Source organism: Paroedura picta, chromosome 1 (genome assembly GCF_049243985.1).
Source record: "Paroedura picta isolate Pp20150507F chromosome 1, Ppicta_v3.0, whole genome shotgun sequence".
In the NCBI taxonomy this organism is placed as follows: Eukaryota; Metazoa; Chordata; class Lepidosauria; order Squamata; family Gekkonidae; genus Paroedura; species Paroedura picta.
Window position 1 is genome coordinate 30,956,223 of NC_135369.1, and position 24,932 is coordinate 30,981,154.

The 24,932-nt window shown below is 43.2% G+C and overlaps 1 protein-coding gene and 1 long non-coding RNA gene across 6 annotated transcripts in view; one reads left to right on the plus strand and one right to left on the minus strand.

The window, feature by feature from the left end:
• MSRA (methionine sulfoxide reductase A) overlaps positions 1-24,932 on the plus strand; it is a 228,987-nt gene that overhangs the window by 83,143 nt on the left and 120,912 nt on the right. For all 5 annotated transcript variants that reach the window (XM_077332128.1, XM_077332119.1, XM_077332146.1 and 2 more), the window contains 2 exons: positions 2,760-2,828; positions 10,417-10,536. In XM_077332128.1, coding sequence (XP_077188243.1) covers positions 2,760-2,828; positions 10,417-10,536 — 189 coding nt within the window. The remainder of the gene's footprint in view (positions 1-2,759; positions 2,829-10,416; positions 10,537-24,932) is intronic.
• The window catches only part of LOC143835058 (uncharacterized), a 45,197-nt gene that overhangs the window by 19,280 nt on the left and 985 nt on the right, over positions 1-24,932 (minus strand). The gene's annotated exons all lie outside the window — the stretch shown is intronic.

Genomic DNA, 24,932 nt, shown 5'->3' on the forward strand with positions numbered 1-24,932 from the left:
ATTAATGAAGTGTGTATATATCCTGGACTTACGTGTAACAACAATGGAATAAATTGGTTTTGGAAAAAAAAATGCAGACGTGAATCATATTTTACACAGACATAATCAAAAACAAGTATTTTAAAAGCCTTCGCTGTAAATAATAAGGATCTAACAATGTAATTATTATTGCTTGTACATGGCAGTGACTATTCAGGCTCAGATTGTTGAACTCTCTATCTTGTAAAAGTGGGAACGGGAGGGGAGCACAAGATCATCAAGTCTGATCTGAGGCTATGAGATTCTCGGTTCAAAGGGCTGAATTTGCACTGAGCTTGGCCAGCTGCCAGCCATGGGGTGTCATAGACTGTTATCTACTGACCTGTTCATTCAGCAGCTGAAGCAAACAGTAGCAATAGTGCATTTTCAGATGTAAAGCCAGCAGCACCGACCTCCGTGGCTAGTTTGGTGAACATTTTTTTCCCTCTTAAAAACCAAAGTAATATTCAAAGTCAAGGACTAGTTGTTGAGTTTGGGCTCAGCACTTGGGGATAAAATTTAGTACTAATGTTTATTTGAGGTACTTTGGATGAAGGTTGGCTCCTGCATGACACTTACTGGACCTTGAAAGTGCTTACTTTGACCAGGGCCTGCTTTTGAAACTTTAGAGCAGGGGTAGTCAACCTGTGGTCCTCCAGATGTTCATGGACTACAATTCCCATGAGCCCCTGCCAGCAAACACTGGCAGGGGCTTATGGGAATTGTAGTCCATGAACACCTGGAGGACCACAGGTTGACTACCCCTGCATTAGAGGCCTCCATTTGTTTTATCTGGTCTTCTGGTCTACTGAACTGACTAAGGTTTCATAGTGTCCTGGGTATATATATCAGTTTATGTAAAGGAACTAACTGTATATTACATTTCTGGTGTTTTTTTGTATTTTATGTATGGTGTTTTAATTTTATGCCTGACCATCGATAAAGGCAGCAATGCCGAAACACGTCTGTTCAGTGGAGGCATTGGTATGCATTCATGCTCTGATTTTATTGAGACTATGCTATAAGCCCTGGGTTTTTAACTTCAGTAAATATTAGTACTAAATTTTAACATTGTGTCCTACCTTACGGGGATTTTAGTTCATTTCTCTTATTTGGATCTTTTCAGGTCCTTGACTTTGGTTTGGGTCAGGATATTTTCTCTGCATGCTGGCCCAGCCAGAGGATCTCCGTCTTGGCTGGATTCAGTTTCATGTCAGCCGAGCCAAACTTCCAGGGCCTCCAAATAGCTGGCCAGATTGTCGGCGGTATGGATGTGTTATTGTCCATTAAAAAGAAATAGCTGGGTGTCATTAGCGTACTGATAGCCCGCAGGCCTTCTAAGGAGCAGTCTGGGCTGATCTTCTCTAGAACTGACCAGGTCATTGCTAATTGCCGCTATGGGGTGGTAGGTGAATTTCCTCCAGGCCAGACTGGATTCTTGAGATTTTTGGTGGAGGGATCACTTGGGCATGAAATTGGGGTCACCACGGGTGAGCAGGTAATTGTGAGTTCCTGCATTGTGTGCGGGTTGGACTAGATGACCATGGAGGTCTCTTCCAACTCTATGATTCTATGATTCTAGATATTTGTCAATAGTTAGCTTTCAAGCTCATAAAGAATTGACAAGTAAAGGAACTGCATCTCTGACCAACATCTTCCAATTCTCCTTGAATCTCATGAAGTCTTCTCCCCACTCCTAAATAAATAAATAAATAAATAAAAATGTAGCTTTGGAACCCTGAAAAATTGGAGATTGGTGAGAAAATGGCATTACTAGCCATTGAAAGTTCATGAAGTGCCCATGACCATTCAACAAACGATGTTCTCTACCAGTAGCGTGAATGTGAAGGGAGTTGTCCTACTAGCATTTAAATTACAGCGAATGGTTTCCCAGGGAGAAAGGGAAAGAGTCCTGCTGAGCAGAGAGCTGAGGTGGAATGGAAATTGGTCAGCAGTCAGTCATGGGTGAGAAGAACTGAGGATTTGATTAGATGAAATCTCTAATACGACTTCAGGTGGTGGTGGGGAAAATGTGGGCACCTTTTGTTGATTTCAGACCAGCACGCTGATTGATTCCACAGCTGATTGGAGAAGTGTTTGAAGTTTCATTATTTGTGTGTTGGAAAGGAAATTAATAATGATTGAAAAAGCACTTCAGCTGCAGTGAGGTACTCAGGGGCAACAGTCAAGCCATGAAGGCAATAGTACTTTGTGAGCCTCCTAAAAATTCTGTCAGGTTCTCATGTTTGTTGTTCTGATAATCATGTACCCCAGTGCAGAGAACAATCTCTCCTCTTGTTAACGCACCAGGCTACTTCTGTTTTTTTAAATACTGCACTTCTAAAAGAGCCTTTCCACAATCCCCGTTAATGTGTTTGCTTGGCATTCATCGTTTCAGTCGTTCTGTGTCCCGTTGTGCTACTGGAGTGTGTTGGCCAAGGATCTGTTTCTCGCATAGTGCTTGATACATTCTTCGAAGGGCTCAGTCACGAGGAGAGAGCTCACATGTGCCTGGAGACTGGCCCTTTGGGCTGAAAACTGATGCATGAATGTGAACGAGTGTGATAAAAAAGCTGTCATAGCAATCCATAAACCACAATTGTCACTAATGTCATTATTATAGTAATGCAATTGGCACTGTTGCTGTTATTCATTTGAGTTCTAAATATTTTAAAGGAAGCATAAAAATCTGTGTCTGTGATTAAAAAAACAAACAAAAAAACAATTATTTTACCTTTCAGGTAAACACCATGTCAATGGGAACCGTATGGTTGAGCCTTTTCCAGAAGGGATGGACATGGCAATATTTGGTAAGTTAGTCTGATGTTTATTTATGGACTACCGGGGTCAGTTCCAAAGGTGCCCTTCCACTTACAGAGGGACACCTCCTATGAGTGTATGTGTCTGCCTGGATCAAGTGCTTGTCAAGGGCAGACAGACTAACAACTTGCTTCTGGATTAATAGAAAGCTTTATTGATAGCAGATCAGCACACCTCAACGCTCATACTGTTCAATACCTGTCAAACAGGCACTTTTACACTTTCCCTATCCCACTCAAAGTTACACAGTTCCCAGGGAGTAGGAGCCCCCCCTCCCACAGGTGTCAGTCTGGGCGCCTCTCCAAACGATAGCCAGGCCATCTCGGCCTTGGGTGTTAGAGACAGTTCCTTTTCTACAGATAACATAGGTACAGAAATATGCACAGAGTCTAAATTATGGCTAAGCAAAGCAGACCGCTCAGGGTTACACAAAGGTTCTCAAAACAGCACACAGGAGACCAAGATGGAGTCACACAGGTCAGAAACAAATCATGGCAGGAGTCAGTGCAACAGATCCTGACAGTGCTGTAGCTGGAAAACATTGCAGTGTAAAAAGTATTTTGTGATTTGTCGTCTTTGTTGTTCTTTTACGTCCTCATTTACAGCAACTCTGTGACCTGTCTGAGGGTTTTTAGTGAGTTTGATGGCTGAGCACATGAATCTGCCTTATAACAGTGTCAGACCCTTGGTCTGGCAAGGTCAGTATTGCCTTCTGAAATTGGCAACAACTCTTCAGAGTCTCAAGCAGGGGTCTTTCATCACCTGCTTCCTGATGCTTTTAACTGGAGGTATCAGAGACCAAACCTGGGACCTCCTGCATGCCAAGCAGGTGCCCTATCGCCAGGCTACCACCACTTTTCTACTAGGGGTTTGAATCTGAACTTCCCATCGCCAACCCCAATGCTTTTGACTTGCCAGTTGAAACACAGAGTCCAAGTAGAATCACAGAGCTGGAAGATGACCTCAAGGGTCATCTAGTTCAGTATGCAGAGTATGCAAAGCAGTTAACAACTGTCCACTGAAGGCGTTCTCTAAGGGTTCGAGTATTGGCTAGGCATTGAATGACTCAAGATGGACCTGCAAGGCTATTGCTGAAACAAGGGCTTCTATGCAATTTTAACAGGGAAACTGCAGGTAAAGCAAGAAAACACCTAATTGGAAACAAACAAACAAACTTCTAACTGTATTATCCAGTCTACTGCTACGTGCTGTATGAGGAAGACAGAATTGCACCCGTGGTCTTCTATGCAACCCTATTAATCATTTGTTTGCATTTGTACCCAAAATTGGAAGTTGTGTCATGCCAGCAATAGGAAAGTAAAAAATTAGCAGACAATTTTGTAAAAATTCTTGCTACTGACACTCAGTATTGGGGCTATTACATGCCATTATTGGGGATCTTACACACCTTTCTTTGCTTTTGTAGCCTCTTCCTGAAGTGCACTTAGCCATTGTTGAGAAGTGGTCTACTTTTGTTTTTCCCCTCTATTTTTTCTCTTTTTTCTTGTTCTGCCCAACTACAAATATTGTAGCTTGGGAGTACTCGGTAGCCCCTAAGCAGCAGACTAAGAATTGCCAGTCTAAAGATGAACAGGCTGGGTGATATTTGCTATGAATGCTTCCCGTATTATTATATAGCTGGGCATACTCCCCCAACCGAAAGACTTCTCTCATTCTCAAGATCAAATGCCTTTTCTGTGTATCGGAAAAGAAATACTTTGCTATTCCCATCATTATTTACACTAGTACAAAGTGAGAATAAAAGGTTTCTGATGAAAACATTTCCATGATCTGACATGTTTTCATTTTGCGCTGGGAGGATGGTTCTACAAGGCACAGAGAAACAAAGGCATTGGGCTTCAGATGCCTTCAAAACACTTGCAGTCACTGTGACTTTACCAAGGACAGTTTTTGAAGCACGCTGTGGGGGTGACATGCTCACTCCTTGCCAGTCATGAAGGATAGGCTCATCCATTTTATCCAGAATGAACCTGCCCCTATCCTCTAGGTAAGAGTGACACAATTACGCATCTCTTTCGGAGGGTCCTTTGTATGCTGATCTAAAGAGGCATTCTATTTCACCGTGTTTGCAAGCTCATTCTGACGTATATTCCCATGACCTAGTTACATTTCTGCTTGCTGACAGGGATCCAAAAAGAACTCCAGCAGTTGCATTTTTTTTTTTACATCTGTTGTCTGTTGGGCGATAAGTGATTAACAAAAACTGATCACAGGATAAGATCAATGTATCGCAGATCTTTTATTGGATAAAAAGGGAAAGCAAGCACCTATTGTATTCATGCCAGGCTTGGATAAATATATTGCTTGGATAAATACATAGCTTGTGATTTCAGTGAGTCTGGTGCATCAGAGGTATTCTGTTTTATTTATTTAGGTGAAGGCAATTTCTAGTCATATCATAAGAAGAGCCGTAATCCAGCATCTTGTCTCACACAGTGATTAACCAGTTCCTCTGGATGGCCAACAGTAGGCCATAGAGGCCAAGACCTTCCTCTTTATGTTGTCTCCTGGCTCTAGGCTTTAGAGGTTTAGTGCCTCTGAATGTGGACTCCCGTTAGTCACCATAACTAATGACCATTATAGACTTATTCTATAATCTGTCTATCTAATCCTCTTTTAAAGTTGATTCCTACATTCTCTAGCAGTCAATTCTGCATTTCAATCACTCTCTGTTTAAATAGTATTTCCTTTTGTTCCATCCTGAGCCTATTGCCCATCAGCTACATTGGATACCCTTGAGCTCTAGTGCAAGTGGCCTCCGAGGCATCGTTGGGCCAGGGCAGACATGAAGCATTGAATGGGGAGGCGGGCGATGGAGCTGCCTTGCCTGGCTCAGTGACACCTTAGAGCAGGGGTAGTCAAACTGCGGCCCTCCAGATGTCCATGGACTACATTTCCCAGGAGCCCCTGCCAGCAAATGCTGGCAGGGGCTCCTGGGAATTGTAGTCCATGGACATCTGGAGGGCCGTAGTTTGACTACCCCTGCCTTAGAGGCTGTGAAAGCAGCCTAAGAGGCTTCACTGGCCCAGGGCAGCCTTTAGCGTTCAGGGGGAGAGGTAAGGAGGGACCTGCTTGCCCTGGCCTGGACAAGCCTCATGGGGATCTTAAAGGTGCCACTGGACTTAAATTCATTCTGCTGCTTAAAACGATTACTTGTGGGTGGGTCTTAAAGGTGCCACTGGACTCTAAATTTGTTCTGCTGCTTCAGAACAACACAGGTCACAGACCCACCTTGGCGTCTCAGTACCCCTATGTGTCCTTTTATGATAGAGGCCTATGTATTTGTGAGGAGATCTTACTGGTGCCACTGGACTCCCAAATTTGTTCTGCGGCTTCAGACCAACACGAGTCACAGACCCACCCCCCCATGTTAGCATCTGTTGTATTACCAGCTACAATGGGCTTTAATTCTAGTGCTTATAAAGTACCTGTGTTCAGAATTAGTTTAAACTATAATGTATTGTGATGTCTCAGCTGTGCCTGTGACTTTATATGGCTGGGATGCATAATATTTTCCTTCAGTATCCTGGTGCCTAAACTTCACAATTCAGACCTTTAAGGATACTGAAGGAAAATATTATGCATCCCAACCATATAAAGTCACAGGCACAGCTGTGACATCACAATACATTATAGTTTAAACTAATTCTGAACACAGGTACTTTGCCATGAAAACGCTAGAGGGCGTCACCCCAAGGGTCAGACATGACCCGGTGCTTGAACAAGGGATACCTTTACCTTCACCTTTTAAACAGTTCTGCAGTAGATAGCTTTTGCAGAACTGGATGAATTGTGCAGCATCTTTTCCACATGCACATTCTCTTCTTTTTGGAATTGAAGTTCTCCACTATGTTGCAAAATTAGAAATCAGGTTGCAGGATGTCATTTACTGGATTGATGTTTGTGATGACTATGCTAGGAATCAAATACTCAGGGTTTTTTTTATGTTCTTCGCAAATGAATTGGAGAATTTACAACATTCTTGTTGCTGCCTGGGAAAATGCTGCAGTTAGTTTCTAGGCTGGCATTCTGTCCAGGCAGGGCTTCTTTGTTTCAGCAATAGACCTCATATTTTTAGACCATTTTCTGTTGTTACTGCTAATCCACTACAGAGAAGCTAATGGACCAAACTTTACTTTTCCAGGGAAAGTAAGCTGGCAGGTAAAGGAATAGCAATCGAAGCTATATGCCCTCAAGGTACCAGTTGTCTCTGGTTAAGATGTTGAGGAGAGTCTTAATCCTGGGCCCTGAAGATAAAGGTGAGGTTCTGGACAGGAGATATCTCTGATTTGGACATCACAAGGATGCAGTTTTGTTGATCTGAGGCAGTATTCAAAGTGCTGGGGCATCAGAGAACTCTTAGACCCAGAATCGATTCCACATTCATTTCCTTTAGTCCTTTTATCTAGCATTGGATGAAGAATATCCTGGACGTACACTTCTTCTTAGATTGTTGGTGATATTGTCTTTGTTTTTTGTACATTTCAACCAACAACAAAGATAAGAGCTGGCCAGGGAACATGACTTTAGTTTGAAGTTAGTTTCTGAAGTTTCAAAGACATGCTGTGTCTTTCTGATCTGTTTGATGGCAGGTATGGCTTTATTCTATTAAACTGAGTTTTCAAAGCAACTTTGAAATTGAAAGAAGACAGCAGAACTATTATGATTCACTTGAAGAGATGACCTGGCCTAAATCGCTCCAGACATAAAAAATCATAGAATCATAGACTGGAAGGGGCCATACAGGCCATCTAGTCCAACCCCCTGCTCGATGCACAATTAGGCTCTCTCTCTCTCTGTTTTAATATAGATTAAATACATCTCAGGATGTACAGTAGAACTCAGCCCCCCATTGTTTAAAAGAACTTAGAAAAATTGTACTTTGAACCTGGCTCACTTGAAAACATATGGATGAAAATACAAATATATGAGGCTTCTTTTTGCCAAGTCAAGGCATTGGTTCATCCCAACATGTGGTCTTCTGCCCTTTCTTCTGTACAATAGATTTCTGCACTCTCATGCTGGGTTTCTCCTGAGGTCCTTTCACCTGGAGATGCTAAGGATTAAACTGAGAACCATATGCATGCAAATTTTATGATTTCCCACTGAGCTATGTTTCTGTGTGAAGCAGAGATTCTATATATGGGGCTGCTGTAGCTACCATATTCTTTCTGCTAGTGAGATGTTTGGTAGTTCTTATCTGCAAATCTTCAAAAACACTTTTGAAGTCAGCGGAATTTTGCTGAATTGAAATTCTGACTGACTTGGTTAACTGGCCATGTCGGTGAATGAATGCTTCATTTTTATGTGCACTCTGAATATTATTTGCATGCATAAATTGGCTAGCCTGAGAGGATTCTCCCCCCCCCCTTCCTGTATGATCTCTAATTTAGTTAATTATTGCTCTGCCACCTTTAAAGATTGCAGATGCCAGGAAGCAGAACATTAAATGAATGTTTGCCATTAATACAAATTATTGTGTTTTGACAGTTTGCTAATCAGCTAAAAGAAAATTATGCTGTAAAAATGTGTACGATTGCTATTTAACCAACCCTAAGGCTTTTGTGTGGATGGTGATTCTCTTCATTAAAGGTTGTACATTTTGAAAGCCAGAAATACTTTCCATAATAAAGGTACCTTCTAAAATGATGACAAACCACTTTTTGATCAAGGAAAACAAAGATTCCCGTATTTGGAACAAAAAAATCCAAACCGGGCTATATGATGGCAGGTACAATCCTATGCTGAGATGTAACTCCCCTTTTATTCAATGGGGCTTAGAGCAGTCTTCTTAGAACTGCAGCTTTAAGTTCCTCAAAAGAGTTTCCTTGGGAGATACTTTACACTCTTGAATCCAAGTTCAGAGACTTTGGTTGTATCCCCAAAACAAAAAGACGTGAGATTTTTGTATCTTCATGAAAATAATTTGCTTTTTTGTTATTGTCTATACATTTATAAAAAATTAATAAATAACAATTCGTACTCTAATGGCATGAGGTTTCATACTGTTTGTTCAATGATGAAAAAGCAAGCTTTTAAAATTTTTTTTGAAGAAAACGGTGCTGCTTTAGAGTAAGGATTTTGAGGCTCATGGCCTTCATTATTGAGAAGCTGCTAGAAGGAGAAATGCTTTAAAAAAATCAATCTAGAAGCAGGTATTTGTTAGCCGTCTATGCAGGTGCGTGGATGTCAACTGGTAAATAGAAATTAAACACTGACAGTGCAGGTTCATGTGTGTTTATTCTCTTCCCCTCTCTCTTTATATATAACATTTTTTCTCCTATCTTCAAGAAACCTACATGGCTCTCTCCTTCCTCCACAAACAATCTTTTGAGGTTGGTTAGTCTGAGCTGCTGTAACTTGCCCAGGTGGGAATTTGAATGTGGGCCTACCTAGTTCTAATAATTGTTAATATTTAATGAGTGTTGGTTGACTGGTAGATGTGAAGTTTCTGATGGGAGGGATCACCCCTCCCCTCTCAACTCATGTCCGGCCTGCTTTGTTGCTGATATGCAGAGTAGTGATCCTCCTCCCCCCCCCCCCCCCCCCCGGCTTTGGGAGCTGGGTCAGCTGTGATCTTTACCTCACTTGACCTGCTTCTATGCAAATAGCCTACTCTTTTAAAACTGTTGTCACTGGCTCTTTGCGAGGTTGCCCTTGAAGACCACTTGGAGGCTTTAGTAGTGCAAGATGCAGCAGTTAGGGGTTTAAAAAAAATTAAAACTAGAGTGTAGAGAAGAGATCACATCAGTCTAGCTGCAAGGGCTGCCAATTTGTGAACAGGCTAAATCTAAAGTGCTGTTTCTCACTTTTGAAGCCCAAGGCAGTACCAAAGTCTTCCCCATGCACCTCCACTGGGAAGGCTTTGTGATCCTCTTACCCCACATCATTTCCTTTACTGCTGTGGGATACAAGAATCATAGAGTCATAGAGTTGGAAGGGGCCATACAGGCCATCTAGTCCAACCCCCTACTCAATGCAGGATCAGCCCTAAGCATTCTAAAGCATCCAAGAAAAGTGTGTATCCAACCTTTGCTTGAAGACTTCCAGTGAGGGGGAGCTCACCACCTCCTTAGGCAGCCTATTCCACTGCTGAACTACTCTGACTGTGAAAATTTTTTTCCTGATATCTAGCCTGTATCGTTGTACTTGAAGTTTAAACCCATTACTGCTGTAACTTGCCCAGGTGGGAATTTGAATGTGGGCCTACCTAGTCCTAATAATTGTTAATATTTAGATGAGTGTTAATATTTAGATGACTTAAGAAGTCAGAGAGCTTTATTGACTGGCAGCTTCTTGAGAGTTCTGGTTGGCTCCCTGGCTTTACAGCTTCTACTTACTTTCTGAATACCTTCCGTTCTGTTATGATGTTTGCAGGTGCATTGAGTTGTCTCATCTGTTTTCTTTTTACCACTGTTCTATTACACAGCAGTGTTCTGTTGTTTTTGTTTATGAATATGTTTTGAGTTTTGCCCCAATCTCTTGGTGTTTTGAGTGAAGAAGGGGGACTTCTACGAATGTTAACTACCATGGTACTTTGGGTTTTGTTTCTTGCAGGCATGGGCTGTTTCTGGGGAGCAGAAAGAAAATTTTGGAAGCAGAAGGGAGTCTACTCAACTCAAGTGGGTTATACAGGAGGACATACCCGAAATCCCACCTATGAAGAGGTCTGTTCAGGTAGGTCTGTTTTTCCCCAAGGATCATGAGCCTTGGAGCATTCTTAAAAATAAATCATAGAGGGTTGAGATGAAACTGTAGCTAAGGATCAAGGCAATTGACATGTGAATATTGCTGTATATAAGCTATTTGTCTCCTTCCTTTAGATAATTCTGTCAGAGGGTTAGAACCAATGAAGCAAAAACAAGATTATTCAAAATAAAGCATGGCAGAGCAGCAAAAATTCCAAGTCTATGAGATAGAGACCAGTACAAGACTGTAACTCTGGCAGTGGGCACACCTACCTGGGATTCTCTAAAACTACAGGAACACTGCTTTTTTCCTGGCATTGATCTATTCTGACTGCGAATGACTCATCAAGGCCTGAAGCAAAGTTCTTTCTCATCTTTGTGATTCCAAGACCCTTTTCAGGAGAAAGCAAAAATTAAGCAAGTCTGTAGAGGTTTTCTTATTTTGCATAATTTCTTCTGCTCCTGTTAGTGATTGTGTTGGAGGGGGAGAGGAAGTGAAGTTGTATATGATGTTTAAACACTTGATGACTGAAGATTTTACTTAACACTTCATTTGGAATTGCAACACGTTATAGAAGGCTTTCTAGAAAGGCTACTCTATCTAGAATTTGTACAGTTTGAGGAATATACACAGCCTTGACCATTCATCACGTCTGAACCTTTATAACAATTAACAGCATCACTGGGGATTTTTTTCTAAATTACAATTGAATGTACTTGCAAAAATATAAAAAAACAATATCCATCCAGTCATTAAAAAAAATAGGGCTGCAAAGATACTCTTAGCCTTACATTGGATAACCCAAATTAGCCTGATCTTGTCAGATCTCAGAAGCTAAGCAGGGTCAGCTCTGGTTAGTACTTAGACAGGAAGCCACCAAGGAAGTCCAGGGCTGCAATGGCGAGGCGGGGGATGACAAACCACCTCTATTCATCTCTTGCTTTGGTAATCCTACCAGGTTGACATAAGCACGCTGAAAATTGATAGTTCATTCCCCCACCACAGGCATCATACACCTTTAACCTGATTGTGGAAATTTATAATTCTACCCTCCTTTGTTTTTCATTGCATTTACTTTCCTTTTGCTGTCTCCCTGTCCCTAGGAGTGTAAACAGATCAGAATTCTGCAGTCTGGGGGATTCCCCCCCCCCAGGCCTCTTGAAATATAACCAGTGCTGGATGCACCTCAGATTGTCCCCAGCCAAGTACAATTAAGGAATTGCCCCAAAGCATTTCCTTTGAGATCATGAGTTATAGCTACTTTTAAAACAAAAATAAGCTAGAGTTGGATCCATTGACTCTCCTTAATGAAATGAGAGATCTTCTATTACAAAAAATGACTCCTTCAGTTGGAAGAAGTTCGTGAAAGACTCCTTCTTCCAGTGAAAGATTTCTCACTTAGTGGAGGAGAACCAGTAGAATCCAGTTCAAGATGTGAGTTTTAGTGTTCTATCAAAAATGTCATACCATCTACATCAGCCTTAAAATCAGATGGTTCAGTGTATTATGTTCTGAGTGCGTTTGAACCCTTTCAGCCTCATTTTGATTGCTGTGCACCAAACCAAAAGCGAACCCGGTGACTTGGCTCTGATAATATAACTGAAGATGTGTTAACAATTGCTGTGCACATCACCTTTCCTGCTGGTAAGATGGATACCAAGATGCAATGGACTGATGAGTACCCAGATAAAAAATTATTTTTTACATCACAGTAAATTGTCCTACAGATGCAAATGTGAAAAAGCATTTGCGATGGATAAGTGTTTTGGGCTATTTCCAGTGCCTTTGACTCAATGCACAAATACGCATTTTTTTGGCAAGCATTATGTGAAACTCATGATGTTCATTCACTATGAAATATCTCTTCATAGTTTACTTACAGATGTTCCAAACAATTCTTTGTTTATCGATGTATTCATAAGCAATGTAAAATCTGCACATCTCGAGTGGAACTGAATTCTGACGGAAGGAAAAATGACTTGGTAGTTCATCAGCTGCTCCTCTGCAATTACACGCACATACACAATTTTCTTGAAATCAGTATGTTTTTTTACATTATATTTCTGCTTCAAACGTGAATATCTAACCATGTAATTTTCTAGAATTTAGGGTCTTTAAAAAATAATCATATGGGGGAACATGTGCTTTAAATAGCCTCTTGTAAAGTTATGATCGCAAGCAAATACCTCCAAAGTCTTTTGGGTTGGCCTGTGCTTAATCTAATCTCCTCCCCCAGTACTTTCTCTCAACAGCTGTCAGTTATCTTTAGTACGTGGCAGTGATCTTTGAAAATTAATAGCAATTTAAATGTATGCACCCTGCATTTAGCTTTGTTGCCATGCTACTTGCAATGTTATTTGACAAATTATGCTGGTCACACCATTTCCTTCTTTGAGGGAGGCTCCTGAATCTAAGCTCTTGAGATGAGTGATTCTTAACCATGAAATTATTTTCGTTCCATGTTACCTGCTGTCCTGGTCATCTAGAAATGTAATATTTATTTATTATTTTGCATGTTTATTGCTACCCAACTTCCTCTTTACCCAACTTCCTCTTTAGAATCACAGAATCATAGAGTTGGAAGGGGCCATACAGGCCATGTAGTCCAACCCCCTGCTCAATGCAGGATCAGCCCAAAGGATCTGGCATCCTAAAACCAGATCAGTAGTGTGGCGTACAATGAAAGCAGCCAGTAAATGTATGGCACACATATAATCATATAGCCAAAGTCAGTCTGGTAGCCGCATATCAGTGGAAATCAGCCACCTTGGAGTACTTGCCTGAATAAGAAAGTTTTGCATGATAGCCTAAAAGGTAGAGGAGAATAATGCAATGGTCCTTTATCTAAATGTCTTCACTCAGTGGGAATCTTTTTCATCACGGACACTCCCATACCACAAGGTGGAAATGGCAAAATTAGATTATAAATAATTTTTTTTGCAAAACTTTCAAAGTTCACTCCCAGTGGATTGTAGCATGTCATGAATTGATGTTATGCTGCCATTTGATGCTCTTCTGCCAAGGCATGGGGGTTGATGTGGCCAGAAGCAGGATATTGAGGTTGGTACTCAGGCTTTCTTGACCTGACCTGTGTGGCCCAGGCGACCCTAAACTAGTCTGTCTGCTGGTTAATTTGTACTTCTGCTGAGCTTCCTATTTTAAAACAGATCCTTGCCAGCCTAGTTCATATTTTCTTGCAGGTTGGTTTGTTATTTTTTAAATCATTATCCATTTTTTCCTACATTTTTTTTTGCCAATGTTTTATGCTGCTCTCCCCAGTAAGTAGAGTACAAATGTACAAAAAAACAAATAATAAAATACTATCCGAGTGTGACCCATTGTTTGCTAGGACTTGATTTTCTGGAGTCTTTTAAACTTGATGTACAGAATATTTCTGGGTATCAACACAAAGTGCCTGAAAGTCTTCCATTACTGGTAAAGGAATTTTATGTGTTTGGGTATCTCTGTGTGTTAAGTGCCATCAAGTGCCTGATGAATTAATGACCTCCAAAATGTCCTATAGTTAATAGTCGTTCTTGCAACTAAGGGCCATGGCTTCCTTTGTTGAGTCAGTCCATCTTATCTTGGCAGTAGAAGAAGAAGAAGAAGAAGAAGAAGAAGAAGAGTTGGTTCTTATACTTTCTCTACCCAAAGGAGGCTCAAAGCAGCTTACAGTCGCATTGCCTTTCCTCTCCCCACAACAGACACCCTGTGAGGTGGGTGAGGCTGAGAGAGCCCTGATATCACTGCCCGGTCAGAACAGTTTTATCAGTGCCGTGGTGAGCCCAAGATCACCCAGCTGGCTGCATGTGGGGGAGTGCAGAATCGAACCTGGCATGCCAGATTAGAAGTCTGTACTCCTAACCACTACGCCAAACTGGCTCTCGTATGTGCAAAAGGGTCTGGGAGTCTTAGTAGACCATACATTGAACATGAGTCAACACTGTGACTTGGTGGTCAAAAGAGATAAGGTATTTTGGGCTGTATCAAATGGAGGATCATGTCCAGATCATGGGAGGTGATGGTGCTGCTTTACACCAGTGGTCCCCAACCTTTATTAGGCTGGGGACTGGCAGGGCATCGGGCCGCGCCCACGGGGACCGCGCCCGCGCGGGTCACGCCCACGCCTCTGGCCGCGCCCACGGGCCGCGCCCGCGGATCGGGCCGCGCCCGGAAGCCACGCCCTGATTCCCTCTCCCCGCCCTCCCGCAGTAAGTAGCTTCCCGGGCCACAAGCTTGCGGCCTGGGAAGTTTTTTACTGCGGGGGGGGGCGGGGAGAGGGAGCTGCAGCCTGGCGCCATGGCCTTCGTGGCCCGGCACCGGGCCGCGGCCCGCAGGTTGGGGACCACTGCTTTACACTGCTCTGGTTTGGCCTCAGTTGGAGTACTGTGTTCAGTTTTGGGCACCACAGTTGAAGAGGGATGTAGACAAATTGGAGCGTGTCCAGAGGAGGGCAACAAAGGTGGTGAGGGGTTTGGAGAACAAGACGTATGAGGAAAGGTTAGGGGAGCTTGGTCTGTTTAGGCTGGAGAGGAGACAACAGAGAGGGGATCTCATTTCAGGTCAAAGAACGCTAAGCTAGGAGGTAAAAAACAAGTGACAATCAGGGCAATCTGGAGGACATGGTGTTTTGTATACTCTGTTTCTAAGACACTTAGGGTTTTAAAGGGAAGCACTTTGAGTTATGCCTGGAAGCAAAAAGGCACAGATGTTTTAGTACAGGGGTGATATCTCCATCCCCCAAACACCGCGTTTAAATAAATAAATGTAGTGCTAAATGGAGCTTCTGAACAGTCTTCAAAGACACGCAGTACTCATTATAGTAATCAAGCCTGGAGGTAATCAGAACATGGATTACCATCTCCAGGTTTCCAGTGAGTTCCGTTCTGTCCTATATTATCCTTAGAAATAAATATAACCTGGTCACTAAACAGACTATGAAATTAACTCCCCATAGCTATTTGTACAGAATCTTGCCCTAATAATTGTTTTAGGTATTTCACTTAGAAAAGTATGGCCACTGAAGTGAATATTACAACAAAGAATGAAAGCTCTTTCTTTCCAAAGTCAATGGCTTGTATTTCCCCTGTTAATTAAATCTTGGTGAGGAGTATGTAGAAAATAAGCATTGCTTTTTCTCTGCCTTCTCCATTTCAGATATCCTGCATACAGTAGTTTTTCTCATTAAGATATTTAGCTATCAGACAGCTATATAACTTGGAGAGAGGAAAAAAAATCATTGTCTTGGTAATATAACCAGGACATTATTACACCTTGCCAGATGTGTGTCTAGCTTTCCACGATGCTTTAGATGCATAATTAAACTACAAACATTATCCTCATTTTCTACAATTTCTAAGGGTACCTGAAGGGTTTTGAGAACAGGCTTTGAAGGAGATCACAAGATTAAAGTCTTCAGACTGTAATGAGAATAGTTCAGAACATTTCCTTTTATTGTTTGAGCCATTGTCAGGAGTGAATTCCTGTTGGGCTTTTGTCTGTACTCCATAGCCTTTCTTACAGGAATAGGTTGTAAGAATTTAAATGACTGATTTGCTGATTCAGTGGAGACTATCAGAATGCTGTGAAGCCTTGATCATTCTGATTTCTTCTGCTAGTTTGGCTATGGAAATCTGTTACTTTCTATGGTTAGCTGTGCTCACCTGGGTTGAATGTTGCACTGGTCGATCGGTCAGTGTATTCGATATGATGAGAGAGATTGCTAGGTGTTGGCATTTCATAGAACTTCTACCATTAGTGTTCAGCATTATTTTATTGCAAGTAAATAAAGATAATACGACAGAAAGGCACTTACTTCTCGCGGTTTTCTGACACTGTGCTGTGAGATCTGGGGCTACTTGGAAACTTCCCAAAGGTTAGGAATTCAGTAATTGCTTTTCCATGAAAAGATCAGTAACTGCAATCTAGTTTTGTACTAAGATATCTTACTAGCTACCATCGATCTTTCTAATGCAGTGTTCAGCCACAAGTGCGTGTTATGGGTGTCTTCTAGGGCACTGTTCACTTGGGACAAGGATGAGTCCCACCAGGCCCCTCAACAGTCTGCATCCAGGGTCAGAATCCCACTTCTGCATGCAGAATAAAATATACAGATTTTTGTAAAGATATACCACCCACTGTTCTAAATTTGGAATATCAAGCAATTAATGATGGGTCAGGTGAACTCTCTAAGACAGCCTCTTGTCAACCTTATGACCAGCAGATGCTGGGCATCTTTCTATTGAACCCAGCAGCTGTACAGCATACCAGTGTGTGTAGGGGGGGGGGGCAGCACCTCTTGGCATAATTCTGTGCAGGAAATCAATAAGGTAGCGGAAAGAAGGAAAGGGCAAAAAGGGCAAGGAGATTGGTAGGAGGTGCATTAATGGATTGCTGACTCTCTTGACGACCAAAAGTTCTGGCCAGTTGTTTCTTCGTGACGTCCGTAGTCCCACCCCCAGGGACCTTGCCAGTAGATGGAGAATGCGGGAGGCCTTGAAGAACGAGCAGCAGCAGCGGCTGGCAAGGCTCAGAGCTGAGCCCCATTTGTTGCACTGCTGCCACTTGTCCTCCGAGGCTGCCCGCGCCCTCAGGAGGACGCAGGCAGCCTCGGAGGACGAGTGGTGGCAGCGAATGGGGCTGGGCTCTGGGCCTCGCCACCCACTGCCACTGCTTGTCCTCCAAGGCCACCCCCAACCTCAGCAGAGCCCCGGCAGCCTCAAAAAGTGGGTGGCAGCAGGTGGCAAGCCCCAGATCCCAGCCCCATTTGCCGCACCACCACCGCCTGCCCTCTGAGCCTGCCCCTGCCTTCAAGAGGGCGTGGTGGCTGGGGCGTGGCACCTAGACTCGCCAACCTTCTCTCCGGCCATTATGGTTTCTAAAATCTGACACTTATATGTGACCACAATTAAGAACAGGACTGAGAAACCTAAAATCCTTTGAGCCTGTTTTTTCTTGTTCGCTTTTTCTTGGCGGTGCAAGGTATTGCAAGCTCTAAATGAAGTTATCTTTCTCATGCTGTTTGCTTTTGGGAATCTGTTTCTCAGCACAATAGTCAGAAAGAACTCCCGTCAGTCCTGCAGCAGCATTCTGATAGCGTTGCAGTGTACAAAATGGTTGAGGCTTGTTGCCCAAAGTGGATGGAACCTGTGTGAAATACACACATGCACTCTTGGCCTTGAGGCAAACAGTAAGATGTATATTGTTTGAATGAAGTCGTCTGCCCCGAGTACCAGAACATAGTAGGGAAAGGAGAAGAGACACAGAAGGAACACAAGAGTAAACAACGGGAATGGACTGCAGCTGGTATAAGTGAAAATTTCTGAAGGACAGCAGATGGTGGAGGCTGTCTACTTGTGTATTTCTTTTTTATTGCAGTGTTTTTTTTAAAAAAATGTAATATTCTAATTTCCCTCCAAAATCAAAGCCCTGATTCCCTTAATGACAACACGCTAAGGTGCTGCGGGGATAGGAATGAAGACGTTTACAGGGCACACTCTATTTCCTTGAAATTGTGGCATTTCTGTAATTACTGCGTGTAATATTATACCCACCATTTATACACTGCCATTCCCAAAGAGCAAAAGCTCCATATGTTGTGCGTAGTCTCTTTCACATTAGGGTAATGATTCTGAGTAATTTTAAAATAAGGGACGGTTCACAAACTATTTTGTATTTAAATGAGAAAAGCTGAAACCTCTCTTTGCATGAAAGTGTTGTTGATGGAACCAAATCAGATTCATGAACTAAATGAGGAGGGTAAATTCTTCGCATGGCTTCTCCGGGCTTTGAAGGGGTTTATTTGCTTTGCTTTTTCAGGAAATCCTTTTGCGAGTGTAGATCGGCCTCTCGACCGCATATCGGTCAGAGTCAGAGCTAGATAACGGGCTAAACCAGTCTTACTGGAGCTGTGAAGGCAAAACGCTGTTCTAAGATCTTTGGGGGGAGGGATGGGCCATGATTTCACCAAGAAATAACCAGACCTATTTTGTAGGGGATGATGGAAGGTTCATAGGGGATGATGGGCAGACATTAAAAGTTTGCAACTTCGCACCTTTGGCTTGGTATGTGTTACAGGATACGAGTGGCTCCAACTTCAAAACCAGAAAAGATACCTATATGTTTTCCTCAACTTCTCTTTCCTTGAGATAGTTTTGGACCCTTGTGGGCAAGGCTTTATTAAGCTTATCCACAGGTTTTACATTTTTCATCTTGTGCCTGTTTCAATACAAGATGCTTTCCTCAGGTCTAAAAGTCACATCTTTTGTGGGGAGAGAATCACAGAATCACAGAATCATAGAGTTGGAAGGGGCCATACAGGCCATCTAGTCCAACCCCCTGCTCAACGCAGGATCAGCCCAAAGCGCCCTAAAGGAAAAGGAAAGGGAAGGCGACTGTAAGCCGCTTTGAGCCTCCTTCGGGTAGAGAAAAGCAGCATATAAGAACCAACTCTTCTTCTTCTTCGAAATTTGGCAAGGTAGATGAAATCATCAGTGCAGGTTCTCAAACTACTACTTCCTGTAACTTTGCTTGTTTGTATTCTGATTTCCCAGTAGGCTTAAGCCAGGGTTTGCTTAGTGAAGTGGCAAAATTAGAAATTAATTGTATTTTCTTTCCAAACAGTATCAAATGTTAATTGTGGCTGAAATGCCTTCTAATGTCACATTTCCATAAAACATATGCAGCTGAACTTTCTACTGAATGTACTGCATCAGTTAGATGTGAGTGTGTCTAATCTGCAGTTTTTGAGGATAATGGCAGGAAGTGATTGGCAAGCGATCTTAGACTTTCATGCTTGCATAGGTGGCCATATGTGTTTGGTAGTTATTCTTTCCATTTTTCTTTTATCCTCTGTGCAATATTAGCCACCCACTTAGAAATGAATGAGGAAAGCAAATGAGAAAGTAGAAACAGGGCATTGGCTTGCACAAATGCAGAACATTACTTCAGATGTGATAGAAGAAGAAGAGTTGGTTCTTATAGGCTGCTTTACTATACCCGAAGGAGTCTCAAAGCAGCTTACATTCGCCTTCCCTTTCCTCTCCCCACAACAGACACCCTGTGAGATAGAAGAAGAGGAAGAAGAGTTGGTTCTTATATGCCGCTTTTCTCTACCAGAAGGAGCCTGAAAGCGGCTTACAGTCGCCTTCCCTTTCCTCTCCCCACAACAGACACCCTGTGAGGTGGGTGAGGCTGAGAGAGCCCTGATATTACTGCTTGGTCAGAACAGCTTTATCAGTGCTGTGGTGAACCCAAGATCACCCAGCTGGTTGCATGTGGAAAAGGAGTGGGGAATCAAACCCGACTTGCCAGATTAGAAGTCCGCACTCCTAACCACTACACCAAACTGGCTCAGTCAATACATTATTCCAGCCGGAGTTAATCTGATTGCCTTTAATACCCTCATTTAATAGCAGTTTGCACTTTGAAGATCCACATTTGCTCCAAAATGGAGTTTGATATGCACATGATGTGTCCGTAATAATGTATAAATTCAACAATATAATTGATCCTTGAATAGTGATAATGCTTAGTGATCTCCTCAGCATCTCTTTTTCATCCATTATTTCTTTATTATTCTACTTGTATTTGAAGGTAGCTAATCAAAGATTTTATTTGCAGGGCTTAAAAAAAATTATATATGCCTTGTTTATTTAGTGGAAGTCGTGTGTGTGTGTGTGGGGGGGTGACTCAAGGAATCTCAAAACAGCTTGCAATCACCCTCCCTTTTCCCTACAGCAGGCACCTTATGAAATAGGTGGAGGGGAGAGAGTGCTGAGAGTACTTTGACTGGCCCAAGGTCACCCAGCAGGCTTCGTGTGAGCTCCCCCTCACTGGCAGTCTCCAAGCAAAGGTTGGATACACACTTTTCTTGGATGCTTTAGGATGCTTTGAGCTGATCCTGCGTTGAACAGGGGGTTGGACTAGATGGCCTGTATGGCCCCTTCCAACTCTATGGTTCTATGATTCTATGACTGGCCCAAGGTCACCCAGCAGGCTTCGTATGGAGGAGCAGGACATCAAACCTGGCTTGCCAGATTAGATTCGTCTGCTCTTAACCACTGCACCATGTTGGCTATCAGACTTACATGAAGTAGAAAAGCAGAAATTAAAATAATTCCTGAAAATAATTCCTTATGCTATGATGAGAGTCAGTTAGGCATCTATTTGTATATTTCACTTTGCATCCTTTTAAATACTTTCTTGTAGAGCTTAGATTTATTTTGTTACTTTTTAAGGTTCTGCATTTCATTATGTTGAGGAACTTAAGGCAATTCCTAAATACATATTCTGCTGGCTATATGGAGCTTAGGGTCCAACTTCATGGGATACTGAAGGTTAACCTTCAAAAGGAGCCACAGGGAGCCCCAATACAGAGCAGAGTTGTGATGCTGTGAAAGGATTAATTGTTGAATCATGGATATAATTTATTAATCATACCCATTTATGAAGATATATATAATGTGAATAAGTGAAATGGCTATTGCCCAAGGGATCTGCTGCATTAAAAGAAGGACACATGGGCTCAAAGAAAGATGGCAGAATAGATGAGTCCATCACATCTCAGAAGTACAATGCGTGAAATTCTGTGAAATCCTGAGCCATGTCTATACCTCCCTTCCACAATGATTCTTTCAATTTTCTGCACTATTTGCCCAGTTCTCTAATGGGAATGACCCTGTCGAAGAAGGAATGTTTTGTGAAAAATCAATGTGGATTGTTGAAAATATTATCATACTTTAAACATTACATGATTTGTGCAAAATTCAGATGTCTCAAGGCCCAACCTATATGGGTGTGTTTTGCAATGATTGGACAGGGATAGATATACTACATGATCTGCTCCCCGCTCCATGGGAAGGGCTTTCCCAGCCAAATTCTTTCTCTACTCAGGATCCAGTTGGATAGAGCTATAACCTCTTCCTTTTCCTATGGGAATCGATGGGCTTTGAAGCAAAGCTTGTTTTTGAGTGGACTCTGGGGAATGGTAGAGGACAGGAAGGCCTGGAGGATCATTGTCGATGAGGTCGCGATGGGTCGGACATGACAACAACAAAAAAAATTCTTTCCACATCTAGTACTTAAAACATATTGTTTCCCATCCCCAAAGTAAAACATGTTCTTCCTCCCCAACTATTGTTCCAGAATCCATATCTGAAGGCAAGAATTAATGGTGATTGTTGGTCTGGATGGTTATACCATTCCTTCTCAAATAATTCCTCTTTAATTGGTAACCCCCCCCCCCCTCCCCAAGTAATGGTTATATTTCATGGCAGCAGCTGTTGGGTATTCAGCAATGGGAGTGACACGATGGCACTTAAGTGTACAGAGTACTCATCCTATCTGTACAAGTAAGTTAATCATCCACAATTCACTGAACTGTAGAGTTACATTTACTGAGCAGCGGGCTGCTTTTTAATTGTTGCGGTTCATTTTCTGCATCTCGCAAGATCTTTTGTCTCAGCTGCACCAGTCTTGGTTGCAACCGTAAAACTGTCAGCCTTTCTTCCCCCCCCCCTTATTTTTCCTTGAGGAGCTAACAATTCTTGCTTCACAATACTGCTTAAATTGAACCAGATGCTGCCTCAATAGAGCAACCTGCCCATCTTGAGACATTAAGCCCAAAATTATTTAGAAAATTGAAGCCTTTAACTGACTCTGGATTAATGTGATTAAGTCGAGGTTGTTTTAATTCATAGCTATCTCTTCCTTTATTAAGAGGCGTCACATCAGTGGGAGCAGCGTGAAGGGATATGCCAACCAATTAAAAGTTAAATTGATGACACAGAACAAGTAAGAAAAGCATTTAACGTTTTGCCAGCAACTGATGTAAGTCTTCACCCAGCAGGATTTTAGATAGACTTAGCACTGCGCATAAACACATCCTGCGGTGGTAGCCCACAGTTATTAATGTAAGCTTTAATGCATCAAAAGTATCTTTGTATGCTTTGTATTTGACTTAAAATAATAATGGTTCATATAATTTATGTAGATCCTCTCCCCCACCCAACCTGCCCCCTATGTGAATAATAATACATTTAAAACAAAACCTTGTACAAAGATTTCAATTAAAATTGTCATCATGGCTACTGATGCACAACTAATTGAGTAGTTCTTTAAAATCTATAAAGGGGTGACATGCATCCATTCACATTTCATATTTACGTTTGAGCCGTTACTTATAGATCATTCTGTTGAGACTGGGTGGATGTTGTTGTTATTGAATGTGATATCTGTATAAATAGCAAATCTCACATCCATTATTAGTCCTTTATAAAGCCCTTTATTATTAGGGATCCAGCAGCCATAGATTGTATGCTCCATTTTTCAAGAGGGGTGCAATGACCTTAGTGCCCCTGCATCAGTTCATGCATGTGTGGATTAGCTGTCTTTACCACACCATATATGGGAGGACATGCAGCAGCACTATCCTGAAATATGTAAAGAACATCAAGGGTCAGGATTGTTCCATGAATTGCAAAATTTGTTCATGCAGATTCAATAAGTTTCTCAGATCCATGAAAGCTTTCATTTTTAGTTGTTCTAGCTGTGCTGCAAGTCTTGAATACATACAGACACACACACTAGTATCAAAGCCCATTTTAAAAATGGGCTTTGAAAGGGGTGGCAGGCAGGAGGGCGTGAGAGGGTGGCCGCGGTTCCCTTTGACCCGCAAAGCAGGCTAAAGGGAGTGGAAAGCACCCCCCCCCCAGCGGTGGCAACAGGGTTTGCCCACAGGGAGGCTAAAACCTCCCCTCCCCCTGGCTCCCTCCCAGCAGGATCATACTTGCGGGCTGCAAATCCTTGTCGCTGCCTCTCTCCTCGTGGGCGACAATGGAGGCCACAACCACAAGGCTTCTAGCAGGCAAGGAGCGAGGGTGCAAGCTGGAGGGGGAGGGCCAATCAGGGTGGACCTGGACGGCTAGGGTCCTGGACAGTCTCCTCCCAGTAGGCTGCTTCCCAAATATTAAAGGGAATGAAATATATATATGATGTTTAGGTCATATCTGTACACCGCCAGTGGCGCCGCGGGCGCCACGGACTAAATAAAATAGTAAGGGGTTCTGGGGCGGGATGTGTCCGGGATGAGGAAGGGTCCGGATTGGACCCTTCCTCATGACAGACAATCAGAGGGACCAATCGGCAGGCGCGAAGCGCCTGCCGATTGGTCCCTCTGATTCCCAGCCCCAGTAACTGCGAGCCGCGCGCAGCGCGGCTCGCAGTTGCTCCCGGTCTGACGTGTCAGGCCGGCCCCTGAGGGAGCCCCCGGCAAGACTCCAGCCGCCGAGAACCTCCAGCCGCCGAGACTCCAGCTGCCGAGAGGGAATCAGGGCCAGGCCGCGCCCGCGCGGCCCGATCCGCGGGCGCACCTCGTGGGTGCGGCCCGATCCGCGGGCGCGGCCCGCGGGCGCGGGCGGGCGCGGGCGCGGGCGGGCGCGGGCGGGCGCGGCCCCGCAGGCACGGCCCCGCAGGCGCGGCCGGGCACGGCCCGATCCGCGGGCGTGGCCTCCGAGAAGCAGCAGAAAAAACCCACCCCCCCCAGCCGCAGAAGATCAAAAAAACGCAGAGGAGCCGCCGCAGCCCAGCGCACCACGCCTGGGACTCCCCACCAAAAACCACGAGACGCCGAGGAGCCGCCACCCGCCTCCTCTTTCAGGTAGCCTGTCCCTTGCTCTGTCCCTCGCCTGCCCCTCGCTCTGGTCCCTGCCTGCTAGCGCCCATTGTCTTCTGGATACAATGGGCTTTTTTACTAGTATATATGATATATCATATATATATGATGTTTAGGCCGCCCCTCCCTGATGGCAGTCTTGGGGGCAGTGAACATTGTTTATAATCATATACAAAAAATACTTTAAATTATTTAAAAGCATTTACATAAAATTTCCTAATTGAAGAAAACTCCATTTTTCTTCCAGAAGAACCTGGAGTCAAAATAGTTCAAAATTAGATCGTATTCCCAGAATTCAGATGGAGGGGGTTAGAGATGAAGGTTAAGGGAGGCCCGTTTTGATGTCCTTGAGTGCTAATGTTGGTCTCAACCATATGTCTTGCAGAAGAGAGCTGTTTTGCAGTGCCTTTGGAACACTGACAATTCCAATAGGGCCTGGATCTCTGCTGGCAGAGATTCCACCAGACTGGAGTCAAAAAGGCCCTGGCTCTGGTTTAAGACAATCACACTTCTCTGGGATCAGGGACAACTAGCAAGTTGGAATCTGCTGAATGGTGTGCTCTTCGGGGAACAGTCCCTCAGTTATGCAGGGCCTGGACTGTGTAAGACCTTGAAGGTTAAAATCAGTACCATAAGCCTGATTTGGAACTTGACTGGCTGCAGGTGGAGCTGCTGGGGGGCAGGTCAAATGTGGGCTCTCCATGTGGGCTAT